The following is a 20,934-nucleotide window of genomic DNA, read 5'->3' on the forward strand; positions in this document are numbered from 1 at the left end:
AGTGACAAGAAGTTTATTCTGGATATTTGAAAAGCAAGAGCCTGAATATTCACATCACATACTTCAAGCAGTCCAGTAGTTTCAGATAATGTGTTGAATGTAATGGAACATGAGAATATATAATCTTTCTTCTGTTTCTTATTGAATGATAAATGATTTCTTTCTAAAGTTTGTGATAAATTAGCTATATTTGAAGCTAAAAAAGGCTTTTGTAATTCAAAATAAATTCATGTTTGATAGTGTGATTCAAACTGAAAATTTTCATATTTTTAAATCAATACCAATAAGACAGTAGTAAAAGGCTGTAAAAGGGAAAATTTTTACATTGACTTTAAATTTTAATTCTTTTGTTATTTGAATCCCAAATTCCTGTTTAATGGTGTGATTCAGACTGAAACTTTTTATATTTTTAGATTAATGCAATGGCTAATAAGGCAGCTGGGAAAGGCTATGAAAATGAAGATTTTTACAGAAACATTAAATTCCAATTTTTTGGTATAGAAAATATACATGTGATGAGGAATAGTTTGCAGAAACTTGTTGATGGTAAGTGACATTTTGAAATTTTTGTTGTTTAAACTTGAAGATTATGTTTCACAAAGAACTACTTTTATTGTTAAAGAACCAACTTTTAATTACATCAGTGACATTTATGTAATTAAAGAAAACTATTTTTGATTTAAAAGTACACTCATGTGCAAATTTATCTTTATGTACCCAAAAATTATGATATTCCGTAAAATATACAATTGATGTAATCCATTTTTGCAGAGTGTGAGACAATCCTAATTAACATTAGCCAATCAAAAGTGATCAAGCGTTTTCTGCTATGCAAGTCAAGCGTTTTCTGCAATGCAAGTCATTATATCATCTGAAATTGAATCAGTGCTTTGCTTGAAGTGAATGTCTGAGTGAATTTCTGCAATACAGCATTTGATTACTGTGTGTAAGGACAGAAGTGAACACCTGTGGTCTCAAGTTTTCTTTACTGATGAGTTGGTCTCAAGTTTTCTTTATTGGTTTAGTTTAACATCTGATTGTAAATGTGTTTACATCTGGAGAGAGTCAGGAATGCAAATGTTATGGAATATGATGGTAATACAGGTGTGATGGTATGGGGAAGAATAATGTTTCATGGAGGTACATCAGGAGTGCAACTTGATTCCCCAAACTATGATTAGCAGTCTTATTGCCAGTGGGAAAACATGTTTTGATAAAGTGAGCAAGTCAGGGGAGGTTACATTCCGTACTAAATTCATAATGAGAATTTTTCTCCTAAACTTTCCTTGTAACATATTATTACCAGTTTTATTGTTTCATACTGCAGTTTTCATTGTTCTTCCTTCTGTATGTTGGGGTTATTTGACAAAAATATGATGGAAAATATAGTATCAAATTTGTAAATAAAATTAGATTTCTATATTATGTGCAAATGAAATTTTCAATTTAAATTTCAGTACTAATCTGAGATTGTGCTGTATAACTTACCTCAGTAACTAAAGGGCTTATTGTATAAAGGAGGCTGCTTTATTTATGGCTTTTTCGGAGCTATAATATCTGATTTTATTCAGAAAAGTATACAGTTTCATTTGGTGCAAGTAGCTGAGCATCTTGCCTTTGCAGGTTTGAAATTAAAAAGAGGTAGCCCCTGGAGATGACTCTTTCTTTCCCTAAATCTAAACTAAGAAATCAGTAAGTTAACTAAAAATGTTAATCAGTAAGTTATTAACAGCTTATGTTGTTTTTACATGTTTCACATTGAAACTTATTTGTTTGCAGCAGTGATGAAAGGAGTGAAGGCCTTTGGAATAATACACCTATCATGGCATTTAATAATCAGGAGTTTGCATATCAGAACCTATTACCTCTATAAGTTATAGCATTTAAATATTTTATGAATCTGGCTAAAATTTAATTTGGGAAGTGCTATGTGGTTTCATTATAAACTGTAGCTTGGAAATGCCACAGCTTGTGATAAAGCAGAGGATACTGAGAGGAAATTTTTGAGGTGCCGTGTAATATAATTCCATTTAAGGGATAAAAGGTTTCACACTTTTTTAATTAATACATTTTTTTTTCATTATAATTTAAGAGTTTTACCTAATTATTTTATTTTTGTGGAAAAAAGTAATTTCCAATTAATTTTGTTCTAAAAAGAGGCAACTCGTAATTTAAAATTTGACTGTGCTGTTACAAAAATGTGTATTTACTTGCTACTACTGCTGATAATATGTTAATATATTGAATATAAATTGGCAAAAAATTGAAATTATTTTATTGCATATTGATTTTTTTTGGAGGGGTTACCTTCCGATTATCTTTACTTCCTGATGGAAAGTTGGCAACTCATTAGTGACTAATTTTTCACCAAGCTTAGTACAAAAAAACCAATGGCCATTTTGGAAATGGCAGCTCATTAAAAATTCCATAATGGAGCAATGAGTCAATAAAATTAAAAATGCAAGAAAGATCCGTAATATAGCCCATAACATTTTCAATAAATCTTGATATAATTATTTCTGTATTGTTATAGTGCCCATGTGTACTGTAGTATTTTTGTTTAAAAAAATCAGAGTTGCACAAAATTTGACAATGTGTATTCCGTTATTCTCTGCATGCAAACAGTAATCAGCTTTCACTCAAAAAGCATCAGAGAATTGCTAAAATTCAGCATCATGCACAAATTTCAATTTATAAAATTTTGTCATTTAAGAAGTACAACTTTGTCAAATGGGAAATTTTTTATTCGCTATCATTGGAAAAAGCAGTATATTTCTGAAACAAATGCAGTGCTTTCTGTTTCATCAGCTGACAAACTCTTTAAGTCCCATTACAATTCCTTACAATTAACAAAAAGGTACTCTCTAAAGATTGTGCCTTTAATTAAATGTAACGTATGGCAAATCCTCCATTGATGTGCAAGTGACTTATCACTATATAATATGAAACAGAACTTTAGAATGGTATAAGAGATCCTTTTATATTAAAATTAAGTAAGTTGAACAAAGGGTACATTACTTAGTAACCTGGCACTTATGAATCAGCCAGCATTTATGGCATGAACTCAAAAATTGAATTTTAAATTAAAACTAAAGTAGTAATTAGCCAAAGGCTATATAGAGATATTTAAACATGGAACTTGGCTCTTAAGCCTCTACTGGCATGCCAGTACTATTGACAAAAACAAAGCAACACTATAAACAGGTACGCTTATCTCAGAATTTACAATTAGTAGTATAGCCTTCAGCAAGCAGAACACACTCTGATTAAAGAATCTCAAATCCTCACTTAAGTACATGCGAGCTAATTTGCATTCTGGCAGGGAAACAGAAAGTGAGAAATGACAGTACAGATTCGGAACATAAAATAACTGGTTAATTAACATAAAAATAACTGAATTTTACATTTAACTTTATTAGAAACTTTGATACATTTTAATTTATTCTGGAATTTAATTTTTCTCCCATGGCTGTCCTGTAAAATGTGCTGAAATGTATGAGCAAGTGTGATTTTTATAAGTGTATCAACACTACCTTCTAAATCATGTTAAAAACTTAGATACACTAGATGTCAAAGATACCTTAATTTAAGCTACATCTAATGTGCCAACAAAATAGGTGATTAAACTTTTGTGTTGGCTGGAGGGCCTAACCTTTAATTTCATGCATACCAGTAACTTTTGCTTTTAATTTAATTTAATTTTACTTTGCTAACTTACCATTAAACATTTCATTCACAAGAATGTCGATTTCAAGGGCAGCTAAAGGTCCCTCCTCATCAGGAGAACGAAATTACTAGAAAAGGGAAAAAAGAAGAAAAAAATAAAGCATCGGCAAAGGAGTAGCAGAAACATGTGGTCGTTATCATTGATAATTTTAGTAATTTCGTTCTCCTGATGAGGAGGGACCTTTAGCTGCCCTCGAAATCGATTGTTTTAATATATGTATGCCAAATACAAGGTTGTTAGTGCAATTTTGATTTCATTCACATTTCAAAATCCAATTCTTATACTTATGCAAGCATTTACTTTAACACATATATTAACAGAACTTTGATGCTTGTAATACTAAACTGTTAAGCATACTTCATGGATCATTTACAATACATAAGAAAAATTAGTATACACTTTACATCATGTGTACATAAGTTGTTTAGAGTTGCTTTATAATTTCACCAAAATTTTCTCAAACATCAGTCCCTTGGACTAAATCAGAATTTCTATTTCTAGACTAACTTAACATCAGTGTGAATAAATGTCTTCTTAAATTCAAAGCTTCTTGCTACTTAAGAACTGCTGAAATGACTTCACTTGAGACAAAACTTAAAATAAATAGCAACTGTTGCACTTTTTTATATTAAAAAAAACTGAATCTGTGAAGGAAAATAAGTTTTACTTATCATTTGTTTTTCCGTTGATCACAAATCTGCTGGATGATAAAATCTTCTCAGGTTAGATACACCCTAGTCTGGTAGACATGAAACCATCCCCTAGGCTGTTTCACACTCTGTCTGGCAGTCTCCACTTTGGGGCCCTTTCTTGGTCTTTTTTTACTTTCGTTCATCACTGGGAGAGCTCTGATTCCACAGCCCACTTCGTAGCTTGTGAATTTGACCTCTTAACTGCTGTCTCCATTGGCGTTTTGTTGGTAACTTGTGGACTCGATCTCTGGAACTTAATTGACCTCCTCTGCTATGGCAAATCCTGCTATGCTGGCCATTTTTTCCCTAAAGATTTTTGTGCAGGAATGTTGTTGAACTCTTTAGTCAGCACTTAAACTCTTGTCCAATCTTTTGAGCTTGCGTCAGCTGTCTGTTACTTGCTCGTTGGATGCTGTAGAATGTCGACCTTTCTGTTACTGTCTTGGGAATTTTGTTGTTATTTGTTAAACCTAGCACTTGTGGATTTTGCCAGTCCTGTCCTCTTAAAGATTCCTTGATCTGCTATACCATGTCTTTTCTTTTCAGGGACTTAAAATTCCAATGTGGCTGGTATTTTATCACTGGTACTTGTTCACACTGCCTGACTGGTATTCTGCGACTCCCATAAGATATCTTTAAACATAGGCATATCAGTAGGCTCATAATAGTAGACTGATAATCAGTAGGCTTCACCTAGTCTACATTATAAACTACTGTTCCCCGTTTTAATTCTTTAAATATATGGCAGCTTCCCCTGTGTGCCCAATTATATATGGACCTTCAGATTTGGGGCAAAACTTCCCCAGTTTATCATTTATTACACATAATAAAGACTTTTGTTTTCAGAACCTTATCTCCCGCATTGAAATTATAGTCTCTCTGTTTTTTACTTCCTCGTACAAAGTAAAAACGAAGTATTGTAATCGCAAAAAGCTTCAGGCAGCATATTTCAATGAAAATATCCACTTTGACCGCTTTCGAATGCAATTTAATGATGTTTTTGCGTGATATCTGTATGTAAGGACAGAATAAAGGACTCTTTTCCTCCATAAAAAACTACTTTAAAATGAATTCTGAAGAGAATTTTTTGTGGCGTCTGTACGAACGTATGTACGAACATACGTACGTATCTCGCATAACTCAAAAATGAGTAGCCTCAGAACTTTGAAATTTTGTATATAGGACTACTATAACATGTAGATGTGCACCTCGTATTTTGGTTTCAATCTGCCGCGCCAAATGTATATAAATATATTTATAAATATATCCACTCTGTCACCCGGCTCAGTGATCTCAGTTTCTTTACTCTTATATGTTTGTAAATTGTACATTTTTTTCTTTAAAAATGATTGAATTATGTTGTTTTTATCTTCTGGTTAAGGGTTTTATGCCTTTAGTAAATCTGTATGCAATATTTTTAGAATTATCAACAATTTAAAAGTTGTTTAAGTGCCGCTATGCCTATTTTGATGGCAGCCATTGCTTGTTTACATTTGAAACAGCTGAGTAGTGAATTTGTTGCCAATCTAGAGAAACGTAGCTTCGCAACAACAAAGATAAACGCCTTTATTTATTATTGCGGTTTAAATCATGCTTAATCCTTTCTGGAATTTTTTCGAGTTAGGATCTACTTAATTTTTAATAATTTAAATTTTAATAATTAGTAATTTTTAGTAGAGATATTTTGAGTTTTTATGTATTTTTGCCTTGTCGCGAAGTGAGAACTGAATTAATTGAATGAGAAATACTCAATCGTCTGTGAAAAACTGTTTTTTTTTTTTTGTTTTGTTTACTTAATTTCTTTTATACATCGTTCTAGCTTTATTATAGTACTTGAATAGAACATGTGGCAACGATTAGATAATTCTTTAAATGATACAAATTTTGTGCATTCTGAGTTATAATATGAACAAAATATAATACTGTTAAGTGAACCTAGCGCCAGAGTGTCACTATGGTAAACAAATAGAGTAAATTTTAAAGAATGCACTTATTCTATTGTGGTTTATGCGCTGTCAGCAAAGTAGATATAATTAAATCCAATAAGTTTAAACAAAATGCAAGAAAAAATGTGTATAATTTAATATTCCATACAAGGAAGTCATGTGGTGTACACATCAGATTTTTTATCATTATACAGCTCCTCTTCTTAAAGTATCGGATTTTTGAATTGCCCATTTAGTAGCATTTGGATATTGGCCATCTTAAATTCTGTTGTTGTCTGTAACAAAAAATAGTTTATTTAGCAGGATAATCAATCTTCTTCTAAAAAATAATTTTGCTGTCATCTTCCTGGTTGTATCATGTTTTGTTCACCTCAAAGGAAATGCTAATTCATTAATGCAGTCGCCCTAGTACTTTTTTTTTTTTTTTTTTTTTTTTACATAGCAATGTATAATGCTGCATCAGGTTCTTCTGTTTACAATAAAATTAATGTAAAATCCCTTACCTACTTTGTTCAATGATTTCTTATTATGTATTGAGGACTCAAAACTATTTCCAAAAGTAAGCCATTGACTACTGTTCTCATAAAATATGGGAATCGAAAGTTTTGGTAATTTAACTTTAGGTGTATCTTTTATATTTTGCTGAGTATTCGGTGCATTTAAGTCATTATCCTGGACCGAAACTGCTGAAATCTTCGCACTTAAGTCATGATTAAGTTCCTTAATCCATTTCTTAAGCCTGAATTTCCATAACGTTATCGTCTCGCGATATTGTTCTGTAATTTCGAATTCATATACATTCAGAATTGGTTTAACTTCTACATCGGCATTAGATAGTGTTTCGGTTTTAGCATTAAGCTGTTCTAACAATTCTTCGAGCTCATTAATACTAACTTCTGATTTATTTAATTCACTTTTGATTTTACTAAATAGTTTTGTAACGGCAGTTCTTAAAATACTTTTCTTTTTTAATTTATCTACTTTTTCTTCTGCCATTGTCTTCTTAGATTCAAACACTTACACAAAATATACGTCTCATGAAAAAGAAATATTTAACTCTTACTTAGAAAACAAAATTATTCTTCTGCTGAATACTTCAAGAACAAGTATTAAAATCTTCAATTTTAATATTCAGCTTTTGAATTCACTTTATTAGAACTTTTCAAAAAACCTGCCGTCCCTGTTCGAGTGCCATAAAAATGTTGCATTAGGTTCTTCTATTTACAATAAAATTAATGTAAAATTCCTTACCTGCTGCATCTGCAGTGTTCACGATGCCAGGCTTTTAATAATCATGTTTTCGAGTAAGACTTTCTATTAGAATTAACAGGCCATCTTGTCTTTTACTTATTTATTCAAATAAAACACTAATATACACTATTTACAAGGTAGGTATAATTACGAGGGCCATCCAGGAAGTAGATTATGTTTCCGTCTGTGTCCGCTAGGGGCGGGGCTAGCGCGGCCATCTTGGGGTCAGAGCATTGCGCAGCTCAGTCTGCATCTAGCCGTGCTAGTGAGAGGTTCGTGCTGTGCTCCGTTCAGATACTGTGACAGTTTGAAATGTCTGCGTTAATTGAAAATCCCGCGAGCTGCGAGGTGCGCTCAGTAATAAGGTTTCTGACTGCAAAAAACTGTAAACCGATAGAAATCTATCGGCAGCTTCGTGAAGTGTATGGGGACAACATTATCACTGAAGGTGGAGTGCGTCAGTGGGTCATAAGATTTCAAAATGGCCGAACCAATGTTCACGACGAAGATCGAAGTGGGAGACCCAGCATAGTGACCGCCGAACTTCTCGAAAAAGTCGATGCTAAAGTCCGTGAAAATCGAAATTTCACAATAACGGAACTTTCTTTGAGTTTTCCACAAATTTCGCGAAGTTTGTTGCACGAAATCATCAGCGAAAAGCTTGGTTACCACAAGTTTTGTGCAAGATGGAAGGCAAGAAGAGATAACGAAGTGGTTGAAGGCGCAGGCGGCCGAATTTTTCGACGAAGGAATTTCCAAGCTCGTACATCGCTACGATAAATGCCTTAATTTGTATGGTGACTATGTAGAAAAGTAGTATTTGAGTGTGGCTTTCATCTGTATATAATAAAATTTGTTTCCTATACTTTGTTTATTTTTTTATTCCAAAACGTAATCTACTTTCTGGATAGCCCTCGTATTTTAAGACAGTACATTTTAATTGTTTTTCTGAGTCTGAAGTTTCGTCTTTACGCTTTTCAGAGTGGATCCAATCTAGCCTCATTCTCAGAACTCAATTAGAGAAAAAGAAAAGGAAGAGATGCCCGCCATCTAGTGGCAAGAATGGGACATATAATCTGAACTACATTCTTATTTATCTGTTATGCTATGCTTGACTGTGGCTGATGAGGCAACATTTTTAAATGCTGTATGCCAAGCCATATGCATAGTTCCTCAACTATTTGTCTAACAAATTGTTTCCCATTCTCTGAAACAGTTTTTGAGGTAGACTACTTAGAAAAATCTTCTGTGATAATGAATAAATTTATATTTTGATTGACTTCACTATGTGGGTATGGACCTAACAAGTCAATTCCTATTAATTCATTTGGGAACATAGTTTTTATACTATTTATGTATTCTGCCAGGCTATAATTAATGTTGTTAACTAAGTGGCAAATATCACGACTTGACATACTGACTAACAAACTGTTGTAGCTGTAGAACAACCTTGGAAACTTCCTTCACTGTTTTCCTTATCTGCAGATTGGCAAATCATGCAATTCCTGCTAAACACTCAGCCTTAAATTAACTGGAATAACTGGTCTGAATTCATTGATTTCATTAGTAGTTGTTTTATAAAAAGGGATTGTCAGTGACTTCATAATTCACGGCTCTAGTTCTAATTTCCATAATGTCCTGATGCTCAAAATGATCAGGATCTTTCAGATAAGCATAAATGTTTTTAAATTCAGGGTCCTTTTGCAATGATATTTTCACGAAAATCAAGATTTTTTTTGTGTTTCCTTCTTATAATTTTATTCTTGATAATGCATTAACCCCTACATTTTCCTTCCGAGGTATATGTTTAATGATTAGGGTGGATTCGTAAAGTTTAAGGGTTCATCTAATAAGTTTTGGTGATAAATTCTTCCTAGAGTAACAGATGACTCACAGTCATGTGATTCGAATGTATTGTAACTGAAGGTTTCCCAAAATATACTCTAAATTTTTGAACAACTAACAATACTGCTAGGGTTTCTCTTTCTGTAGTCGTATAATTTCTTTGTGCGAGAGTGATTGAGAGTGCTACTAAAATATGCAACCAGTTGTCCTTTACTAGTCAAAATAGCACCAACTGCATAATTGTAGGCACCTGCAACAATTTCCAAGTTTTTATCACCTTCAGGAAGCTTTAATACCAGTGCTTGAATTAATGCTTATTTAAGTTCTGTAAATGCTGTATTTGCTTTGGTCAACCAAGTAAATGTGGCTTCTTTTTTTAGCTTTAACAAGGTTCAGCTATTTTAGCAAAATCTTGAATAAAAGTGCTATACTACGAGCACATGTCTAAAAAGGACAATAACTTCTTAGCAGTATTAGGTGGAGTATAATTTTTTATGACTATTGTATTTGAATTTTCTGTTTCAGTTCCCTTTTTCGATATTTTATATCCTAAATAAAAGTTTTGTGGCTTTGAATTTGCACTTTGACACATTTTCTCTTAGTAAGTCTTTAATATTATCATCCATCATTTCACTAGTAATTATTTTATCATCTAAATAAATATATGGGGCCAATTTTTGCAGCTCCAATTAGATTGTCTTTTAGAAAGGCTTCCAGCAGCTTTGCTTTTCAGTAACTTCGAGAATCGCATGCTCATGTGCAGTGCATGTTGACTTAAACAAAATATTTATTCTCATATAAAACAAAATCGGCTTAATCCTAGTATACGGTACCATGGAGGTTAGAATCAAAGAATATGTATTGTTAAGGAGGAAAACTTCTCTGCAACAGGAGTGTCTCTATTCCAACGTAGAGGGAAATGGCTGCGTGCGAAATATCTGTCGTCAAAGCTCGAAGCCCGTGTCAAAGTTCGAAGGTCACGTTATCAAGAGTTCATAAAATGAATATCGTTTAAAATTTCTTTAAACTTTAAAGGAAAAGAAAATATTTTTTCATGCAAGTAAATTAATTAATGGATTAGTTATTTTGAACCCCACCCCCCCAAAAAAAAAACCCTACGAAAATCTGTGTTTAAATTAGTTTGAAAAATCAAAGAAGAAACGTTTTGTTAAAGAACATTTCTGAACACGAGTTCCTCAATTTTCTGTACACATCGCGGAAAGGGAAATTCTGGCCATCAGGTTCCGTCGCCAAATCCCTTTGCAAATTTTTGCTCCGCTTTCTAGCAGCGTACTAGCATTACATCTATGGAACCTTTCCTTCTCTACATAGACGTTCTTTGGTTAGAATAACATCCGTGTATTCTATTCTAACCTCCATGTATGGTACACACGGGATTTGGCGACATTATGTTGAGCATTAAACGGGTCATTTTGGTGTTGGCGACAATTTTCAAAATCGTACCAAGGCCTTTCCCTATACTAGGATTTTACCGCAAAATCTTTTAAACCTTTTTTTTTTTTTTTTTTTTTTTTTCCCTTTTCTTTTTAATGTATGGTACACACTGGATTTGACGAAATTATGATGAGCAGTAAATGGGTCATTTTGGTGTTGGTGACAGTTTTCAAAATTGTGCCAAGGCCTTACTTAGAATTTTACCCCAAAATCTTTTAAACCTTTTTTTTTTTTTTTTTTTTTTTTTTTTTTTTTTTTTTTTAATAAATGCCTTATTTATCATTTTGCTGTAAAATAAAAAAATGGTAATCAGTCATCTAGGCTAACCATTTAATATAGCTATATTTGCTAAAATATCATTGATTATTCTAATTCAATTTGTAAGTAATTATCTTTATTTTTATGTTATTTGTATCATTTAATGTTGCTTCTTCCCTCTAAATTTATTTATTATTAGTAAATAATACTTTCAAATTTCAGAAACTTTTCTTTGGCGTAATACTTAAATTAATTCCAGCAGTATGATGGCATACCATCACGAAATTTAATGCACATATTTTTTGCTTTTGTATGCTGCTAAATACATATAAAATACCTGAATTTGTTAAAAAATATCGTTAAATAATTTCTTTCCTTTAGCTGCAAAAAGACTTTTTTAATCCAGATTGGGCAGATTCTAATTTCAATCTTCAGTGGAGGAAACAACTTCTTTTGTAGTTATAATAGTAATGCTTTGGAAATTTATATATGTATGTATAAAGACATATGTAATTGGCAAATTTTTGTATTTTCAAGTAATACCATAATTAATTTACCTCTTAACACAGCCAATGTGCATTACGCAAATAGACTGGAATTTTCTTAAAATACACGTGGAAAAGTCAGGGAATTTCATTCTTCTGTTTGAGTGGCAACCCTGGGGAGGGCAATTGCAACTCACAACCCCCTCTGAGAACCATCCAGGAACTGAAAACAGCGTTGGTGAATGAGTGGGATCAATTGCCACAGGCACTGATAAACTGCCTTATTTCCAGTGTGATATCATGCTGCAAGGCCTGTATGGCTGTAACAGGAGACCATACCCCCTATTAACCCATTTCTTTTGTGTCTTCTGCAACCACTGTTTCAGACCTTTAGACTCCCATGAGACATGTTACACACAAACATGTATAACATGTCTATTATAACAGTTGAGTGTTTATTTTGTTTCTATTATATCAACCTATGTTCACACGAAATTTTATTAAAATCTGTTCCAGTAGTTCTGGAGATCATAGATCAAATATAAAAATTCTCTTAATTATTTCACCAGTGTAAATAAATCTTATAACTCATTTACAAAAATAAACACTAATCGGGAAAATGACTTTTGAATTTGGAGGCAGAATTTTGCATTTGTCTGCTGTGTATGCACACACACTTGAGCTGCTGCATAAATCTGTTTTGATGGCATCCTTGTTGTGTACTTTCGCAATATAATATATTGTGTTGTGAATACTTTTCAGAGAATCAAAAACCTTTTTTAAAAATTACAGTAGTTCAATAAAACAGAATTCACTCATTTTTCAACAAGCCCTTTAATTTTTTAAAGTTCTCATTTGTATTTTCTTGCACATTTCCCAACCGCGAGTAAATTGCTGTTTCAGTTTTTTCATAAAAGATATTTATTATTGTTTTCTATGTATTTAGTTTCTACTTCTGTTATAAATAATATTTTTTGTATCAACTTATAAACCTTCAAGTTATGCAGCACTAAATATATTTTATTTTTCAGCATGTGAATTAAAAATTCCTTCTATGAATGCATTTTTAAATGGTCTAGAAAGCAGTGGTTGGTTGCGTCATGTAAAGAGTGTTTTAGAAGCTGCTGCTTTCATTGCAGAAGTAAGTATTTTATAAAATATTAATTGCAAGTTAGAGTATGGTGAATCAAAAATTTAAATATTTCAAAAATCTGTACATGTATCTAAACAATAACAAAATGTTCTGGTTTATGTAAAAAAGCAGTCTTGAAATAATAATAAAAATAGAAATTTGTGTATTAAATAAATCAGTATGCTTACTTACTGTATCAGAGTTGAATATAATAATGAGGGGAAAAGTTAAACTTTTGCCTCAAATATCATATAGTTTTTAATATGCATGTAGTTTTCTTGCATTATGCATAGTTTTTATTCACAGTTTAGTCTATCAGCATAACCATATCAGTAGCGTGTGTTTTTGGATCTGTCATAAAGACCTGTATTTAAACAACCTTTATTAGCTAAATTTGTATAATTATTTTTGTCTCTATTTTCATAAACTTACATTCATTAAGATGATATTTACATTATTAAAGAAAGTAAAATACCTTAAATTGTAAGCTAATGTATGCCAAGTGACCAAATATTGAATGACCAGATAAAGGCAGTCATGGCACTCAGAGGATTAAACATGCATTTTCTTTCTGCTAATATACTAGCAAAATGTTTGAATTTATGCATATGTTATTAGCCTGGTACTTATTAGACTTATGATAAAATTTAAATATTAATATATATGATTACCCACTGCATGGCTACATTTAAAATGAATTTTAATAATTATAATAGTTAGAAATGAATTTTAACAGGAGTATGAGTTTATAACTCTTTACTGAAGAATGTTTCTAAACAGTATATTATTTTTGCTTGTAAAACTGAATTTGTATTATCTTTAATTGTAACCAATGCAGTTATTTGTATCTTCACAATGTCTAAGCTTCTGAATTATTCATATCTGTTGTACACAGTATTAACCACATATGTGTAAGAATATAGATTGTCTCTATTATTAAATAATGCAGAATCTCTGTGTATGTTCCTTGCGTTGTGAAAAAATAACAGCACCTAGAGCCACCAAATTTTAAATTAGTCTTCTTCTGAGCATGTAAAATAATGGTGGAACTTTCCATATATGTAGTCTTCCACTGAGCATATGCATCTGGAAGCTTGAATTTGTTTTGCAGTTATTTCCTGTTTGTGAATTTAAGGAATTTTCTATTAAGAAACTGAGCATTTATAAGCAATATGTTGCCACTCAGCAAAGCATAAGACACTTATCTTCCAAATTTAATCAACAAACTTAGCTATTTAAAAGAAGTGTATTGCTACTGTTGGTTTATATACCATAATGTGTGTTGCCATTCGGTAAAATATTTAATTTTAATTTCAAATTTAATCTGTTTGTTACTGATTAACAAATTAAGTTATTTAAAAGCATTAAATGCACTTTTTCATCTTTATTTGCATATCAATTACTAGATAGATCCAGAAAATTATATTAGCCGCAGTCATTAAAATTATTGTATATATTATCTTTTTAGCCCAGTCAAATTAGACAAATCAGTGGGAAAAAATCCAGTTTTTGGAAATGCTCTTAAACACTTCCTTTAAACTTGGTTTAATATGTTAAGAAGCTCTTGAGGAGGGGGAGAGGTTTAAAAGTCCTTCATATTTTGTTTCCTTCAGTTTTTGACTGATAGCTCAGAAACTGTCACTCCTACAGAAAAGTACTTTATATACCAAATTGAAGCTGACAAAATTTCCTACAAAAATGGTCTTATGCATTTTTATCCTAGGATTAATCTGTTAAAAGTTACTGGGCTGACAGAAGAAACATTTCAAAAATTCGCATTTAAAACCAAATTACAGTCTACAATTGCCTTGCACTTCTTATTGATGATTTGAATTACATTATGAGTATATTTAATTGTAGATTGCATCAAACAGTTCATTTTAGGGTATCAAGGGGTCTTCAGGGTTGTCCTCGTATGCTGAATTCTCATCTTCAACTGAAAGGCCATTGGTGCACATGCTGTCACAACTGCATATTGTAGAGCAATGAATGCCTGCCTTACAGCATCCACAGCCTTTGGTGGAGCTGCAGAATATTGTTGATAGGAGAGTAGCTGGGGCAGTGTGATGCAAGGTAGGCAAGCGTTTGAAGATCTGCATCTGACCCTCTCATTTAAACCCAATCAGTAGGTGGCACTTTAATGCCCAGCCATTCCTGAACTTGCAAATAGACTTTCACCCATGTGTTGAATTTTAGAGAGGCTAAGTAGCACTGTTTGTCCAGGTTTGTTATTCTGGCATTGTATGTTGTTAGGAATATATGTTTCCCTGTGCCTGCTACTTTCTTTGACATGTTTGTGTAAAAAAGGGGGAGGGGGATGAAATACTGGTTGCTTTTCATCATGAATAATTTAGCAGTCAATGATTTGCCTTTTTGGAAAATTGCACAGGTTTTATCACAGCTGTTAAAACTGTGAATGAACGAGATGCTCTTGGCAATGTCATGTTCTTACGATTCCATGGAGGAACAAGTTCTGTTTTCCTTATTCCACTTCCCTAACTTGAAAACTGTATCTCTTATTCCCTTGGAGCTAGAGCAGTCAGCAGGACCAGCAGATCCACATCCTCGCCAATGACAACAGTAGAACAACCAAGTTCTGCTTTTTCCAATGCATACTTCAATCTGGTTTTATTATCATAGTGATAAACCTAGCCTTACTTTTTTCATTACTTAAAAAGTGTTATTGTTGAGCAGTCACTGTCATCTCTTCAGTAAAGTCAATATCAACTGATGTGATGATGGTGGTGGTTCGATGTTTTTTCCTGCACATTTTGTGCTGTTGACAGTGTGAGAATAAACATAAAAAATGAAAATGCAACATTCACCATAGTGGGTTTTTTTTTTTTTTTTTTTTTTTTTTTTTATGTAAATAACATATTGATTAAATATCACTGAGAGGGTCTTCTAGATCCTCATTGTTTTTCTTGAAAATAGCTACGCATTGAAATATTACAAGATGACCAACCACCTCTGCAACATTGTCAATTTTGATAGTTCTGCTCATGGAGGCCAATAATGAGACTTTGTCTTTTCGAGCCTGTTTTACCTCCCAAAATTTTGCCCCATCATCTTTCTCGTTTTAACCTTGATTTCAATAGTTTGTGTTATATTAAAAAAAACTAAACTCAGTGGCGTAACAGCCCTAATGGGCCAAGGCCTGCAGTCCCCGAAATCTGCTTTCTTGACCGTGGGCCCCAGGGTGCATAAGCATATGCCTTGAACAAGTGGTCAGCTTGGGGGTCGCAGGACCCCCCAGTGTTTAGTACCCAAGCGAACTTGGTACTCATTTTATCGATCCAAGTGATGAAAATCAGGGGATAAAAGGTTGAGTCGACCTTGCCCAGCCTGGGAATCAAAACCCGGACCTGTGGTACTGCTGTGCGATGTGCTAGCCACTGCACCTCATTATATTATGTAACTTTGCCTAATTTTATATTATTAGCCTCTTATGTTTAAATGTAACAACTCCGATGTATAACTCCAGTGTTACTTGAGAGAAAAAGCATACAGTCAATTCCAGTTGTTCATACTCGACCTGGTTAGTGTTTTGGGGTAATAAGTGTTCGATTCTGTAGTGTAGTCTCTAGTGTCTCATTAATTTTTAACTGTTTTCTTGTAGGGCTTTGGGGCAATTTACATTACGTTTAGCAACGACGCCTATTGTGAGGGAAACTAATGCTCATGATTATGGAAAGGAAGGGTACTGACAAAAAAAAATGAATTTCTGTCATCATCTCTTCTCTGCCGAGATATGTTATCTACATGTGCTCTTTCATAAAGAAGTGCAGGACAGCAAAGTTTTCCAAAGCAGAGCAAATTGATGTTGATATAACTAACTTTACCAATCCACTTAGCCAATACAGAGTCGGTTATCCTTCATCCACATGTCAACCTTATGTATCGGGCCTTTATATTGTGCACTAAAGTGAGCTGTATTGTCATAATCAGACCAGTTTCCAGATCCGGGTGAATCTGAACATAGTGAAAAGTATATGTGGAAATCTTCAAATTTCTGGGGATGAGTATTGGAAAGAGAATGCATGTCCTGAAGGTGTAAATGAGTGTATTTTGCATATTGCAGGTGGCCACTCGCATAATAGTATGGTAGCATTTCCTGCACTGAGCACAGATGCAGTTCCTTGAACATTTGGTTTCAGTGAACTGATTTTCCTCAAGGCAGCAGTAAGCCTCTGGCTTGAAATGATGACAGTTCAGTCGTAATTTGCATTTGAGAGAGGTGTAATTGCATTTTTTGCTTCATCTTATATTGGGTGAGCATGTCATCCTCGAATTTCGACCACAATTTTTGAAGTTCAGCCTTCTGTTCATCAGAGACCTCTAGGCTGTTCAGAATCATTGCAGCTAAAACACACTGTACAAGCAGGTGTCCTTGCACTGCTCTGATGCAGGCATGGCCAATCAGCGTTTTGTCTACTGAATATGCTGCAAAAACAGTACACAAAACTTCTTTGAGACCACTTCCAGCCATTATTAAAGTCAATGCATACCAAGAACGACACTAAAAGATGAAACCCACCCAATCTCCCGATAACAGATTTCACGTCAGGGTCATCTTGGCTAGATGCCACAATTTCACAAGCCTTGATATATAGTGGTTGGTCAAATGTATAGTGATATATAGTGGTTAGCAAGTACTTACTCCCTGTTGATGGCAATTTTTTTTTATGCATATTGAAGGGCAGTGTAAATTGTATGGTTATAACTTGGGTATGCATTTATGAATTACAGTACCACTACAGCACTCATCTCTGGCACTTTCCATCATACAAAACCTGCATATAACCCTTCCATTCAAGGATTTCTTCCAGGGTCACTGGTCTTGAACAACAGAAGAAGGGAGCAAAAAGCATCCTCCAGTTGGGGAATGCGTCTAAACCCCCTTCACTATTGTAGCATTATACCATTCATCTCCTTCTCTGTAAATCTTTAAATTTGATTTCTACATGCACTATAAGCTCGAAGCTGATGTCGAAGTTCGAACAGGTTCGACGGTCACATTACGTCTATGGAGCCTCTCCTTCTTTACATAGACTTTCTTTGGCTCAGCCGACACATGTGTCGGTATCGGTGCTTAAAACTATTTGTTTAAAAAAATATCCTGGAAAATATGACTACAGGAAACAAGAGATTAGGCTATGCAATTCAGTATAAACTAGGAGTGTTAAACTATGCCAAAGTGCATGGAAACAGAGCAGCAGCAAGGCATTTCAGTCCACCACCTACCGAAAAAATGATATGTACTTGGCGACTGCAGGAAGATCAACTGAAGACTGCTAAAAAACAAAAACATAACCTTCCATACCCAGCTCCATCTTGGCCTGAACTTGAAAATGCCATAAAAATGTGGGTGATAGATAAGAGGAAATCTGGGATAAGTGTTTCAACCAAAATGTTAACCAATGAGGCCAAAGGATATGCAGAAAAACATAGGAATCAGAACTTTTCAGGGTCTGAGGGCTGGTTCATGAAAAGGCAAGGCTTATCAATGTGCACAAAAACAACTATTGCACAGAAAATGCAAGCAGATTATGAAGGAAAAATACTAGCATTTTATAGGTTTGTTATAAATGCACGCAAGAAAACTTCTTTTGAGCTCGGTCAAATAGGAAATATGGATGAAATTCCACTCACATTTGATGTACCATCCAACAAAACTGTGAGTATAAATCAATAACCATAAAAACCACAGGTCTTGAAAAAACCCGATATATGGTAGTTCTAACATGTTGTGCTGGTGGCACAAAACTACCGCTGTTTTTCATATTCAAAAGAAAAACTCATCCAAAAGAAAAACTTCCAACAGGTGTAATTGTTCATGTTCATCCGAAAGGCTGGATGGACGAAGCTGGAATGAAACTGTGGTTACAGAATGTATGGGCGAGGTGACCTGGTGGACTCTTAAGAAAACCCTCTCTTTTGGTTTTGGATCAGTTTAGCGCCCATAGAACTGAAACGATAAAGAATAAAGCGAATGAATTAAAAACCCAGATAGCTGTCATTCCTGGTGGACTGACTAGCCAATTGCAGGTTTAGATGTATCGGTGAATAAGCCATTTAAGGAAAAAGTGCGAGAACGATAGAACAAGTGAATAGGAGAGCCATATCACACCCTCAGGTAGAATGAAGCGGCCCTCTATTTCACAAGTGTGTGAGTGGGTAAAAAGATCTTGGGAGGACGTAAAGGCTGAAGTAATTGTTAAGTCCGTTAAAAAGTGCGGAATCAGTAATGCTCTTGACGGAACAGAAGACGACGCATTATTCGGAGAAGGTGATACTAGCGATGATGGAAACAATAGTGGTGACGATATTCTCGTTATCGGGATGATGATGATAGTGAAAAGGATTTTTATGGTTTTCAAAGTGATTAAAGTCTAATTTCATGGTAGGCAACATTTTTCTTGAATCTGTGTTTTTTGTTGTTTCTGCTTTATTTTGTATTATGTTTGATTGCTTGCTGTTCATTCATTTATTCATTATTGAAATTTACTTATGTTCAAAATAGCTTACCATTTGTTAATTTTCCGTAATAAAAATATGTTTGGTAATTGCATTCAATGATTGCTTATTTGGCTTTTACGAAACGTGAGAACTAAAAGAAACCACATTTTAAGTTATTCGTGCTGACTATTGAAACTTTTTTTCCTTGTGTGTCAAATACGGTATTTATTTGTTTGTTTTACTAAACATTTCTTTCAAAGTTGTTTAAGCCGTTTCCTAATGTCGTGCTAATACTTTCTCTTTAATTATATAGGTAGACATAATAGCTTGTTCAGATACAAATTTCCATTGTTCATGTTCTGTAATTGCCACATCAAGAATTCCCAATAAACTGTCAATCAAAATCTTTAAATTCTCAACAACATCTTTGTCACTTTCTTAACTATTGGTAGCAATATTGTCTGGATTTAAGACTACACTGCAGATTTTCTTGTTTATTAGTTGATTGATGAGTAAGGCGTTGTCATTGCAATGAAAACTTCTATTATGTAACCCTCTATTATTAACCTTTATTTTTTAGTCTTCACATATTTTCACAAATTCTGTTAATTAGAAAATTGCACCTTTAGCTTGTGATAATAAAAAAATCTTCAAATTCGTGGCTGTTATCATTGTCATCATCATCATGAAATATGGCAGCTGGCCATAAGTTATGCCAAGTATTTTCCAAATTATCTGCAGACATGTTTTTTCATGACCTTGCAATGCTTAGAACAGGAGATTTTATGTTAAAAATATTTAAAAAATTTTTGAATGGTCTTGCTAGTGTTCAGAAAAATTAGGATAGCTTTCAAAAAGGCTAATTTTCATCAGCATTTCAGAACGTCCAACAGTTCAATATCCATTGGCTGAATGGTAGATGCACACACTGGAGGAAAAAATAAGATGCAAATGTTATCTTTTACTGAAACTTTAAATGAAATATAATCCAAAACAATTGTCTATAGTCAGGAATAAGATGGAAATGATATCTTTTACTGAAACCTTAAATGAAATACACTGCTCGACATTGAAAATACAACACCAAGAAAGAGTGGTCAGAAATGTATGCAAATTTTAGAGTAGACGCACGTCACTGAGTTATGCGAATGATGTGAAATGTGCAGCTTTCCGATGCAGGTGAAGTAAGACATAAGGGAAGGAACGTGCAGAATGGGCAATATTCATGTCATTATTTATGCCAGATGAATTATCGAAGAAAGTTGGTTTTTGTCCCGGAGGAAATGTGTAATAGGAGAGAATGCCAGGCTGCCGTCAACGAAGCCACTTCCAGCAGATATATGATTTTACGAGGGGTATGGCGATCGACTGAGAAGGGCGTGTTGGTCCTTATGTCAAATCGCAACTGATACCCACATGGAGAGGCAATTATTACTTAAAACATTCTTTCAAAGAGGATTAATGTAAATATTTATACTTATATATATATATAATTTTTAAAGCTAGGCTATGATCCAAACTGTCAACGTCCTGTTTGCTTAAAAACATTGTGAAAATAAACATCAAACGAACTTTCTGGATTTTAGACAATTCAATTTAAATGCAGTAAAGTAAAGAAGCAGACGATAAAACGACAAAGGTAAACATTTAATCTTACATATATATATTTTTAAAAAAAGGAAGA

At 33.6% G+C, this 20,934-nt stretch overlaps 1 protein-coding gene across 4 annotated transcripts in view; it reads left to right on the top strand.

Annotated features, from left to right (window-relative positions):
* Mtmr6 (Myotubularin related protein 6) overlaps positions 1-20,934 on the top strand; it is a 169,951-nt gene that overhangs the window by 65,126 nt on the left and 83,891 nt on the right. For all 4 annotated transcript variants that reach the window (XR_015042178.1, XM_085820692.1, XM_085820690.1 and 1 more), the window contains 2 exons: positions 414-546; positions 12,691-12,800. Coding sequence is in view for 3 of the 4 variants with exons in the window: in XM_085820692.1 (XP_085676818.1) it covers positions 414-546; positions 12,691-12,800 (243 nt within the window). In the remaining variant the exon portion in view is untranslated. The remainder of the gene's footprint in view (positions 1-413; positions 547-12,690; positions 12,801-20,934) is intronic.

This window comes from Stegodyphus dumicola, chromosome 7, assembly GCF_044657685.1.
Source record: "Stegodyphus dumicola isolate Sdum_Otavi_A_Nest chromosome 7, ASM4465768v1".
NCBI classification, from domain to species: Eukaryota; Metazoa; Arthropoda; class Arachnida; order Araneae; family Eresidae; genus Stegodyphus; species Stegodyphus dumicola.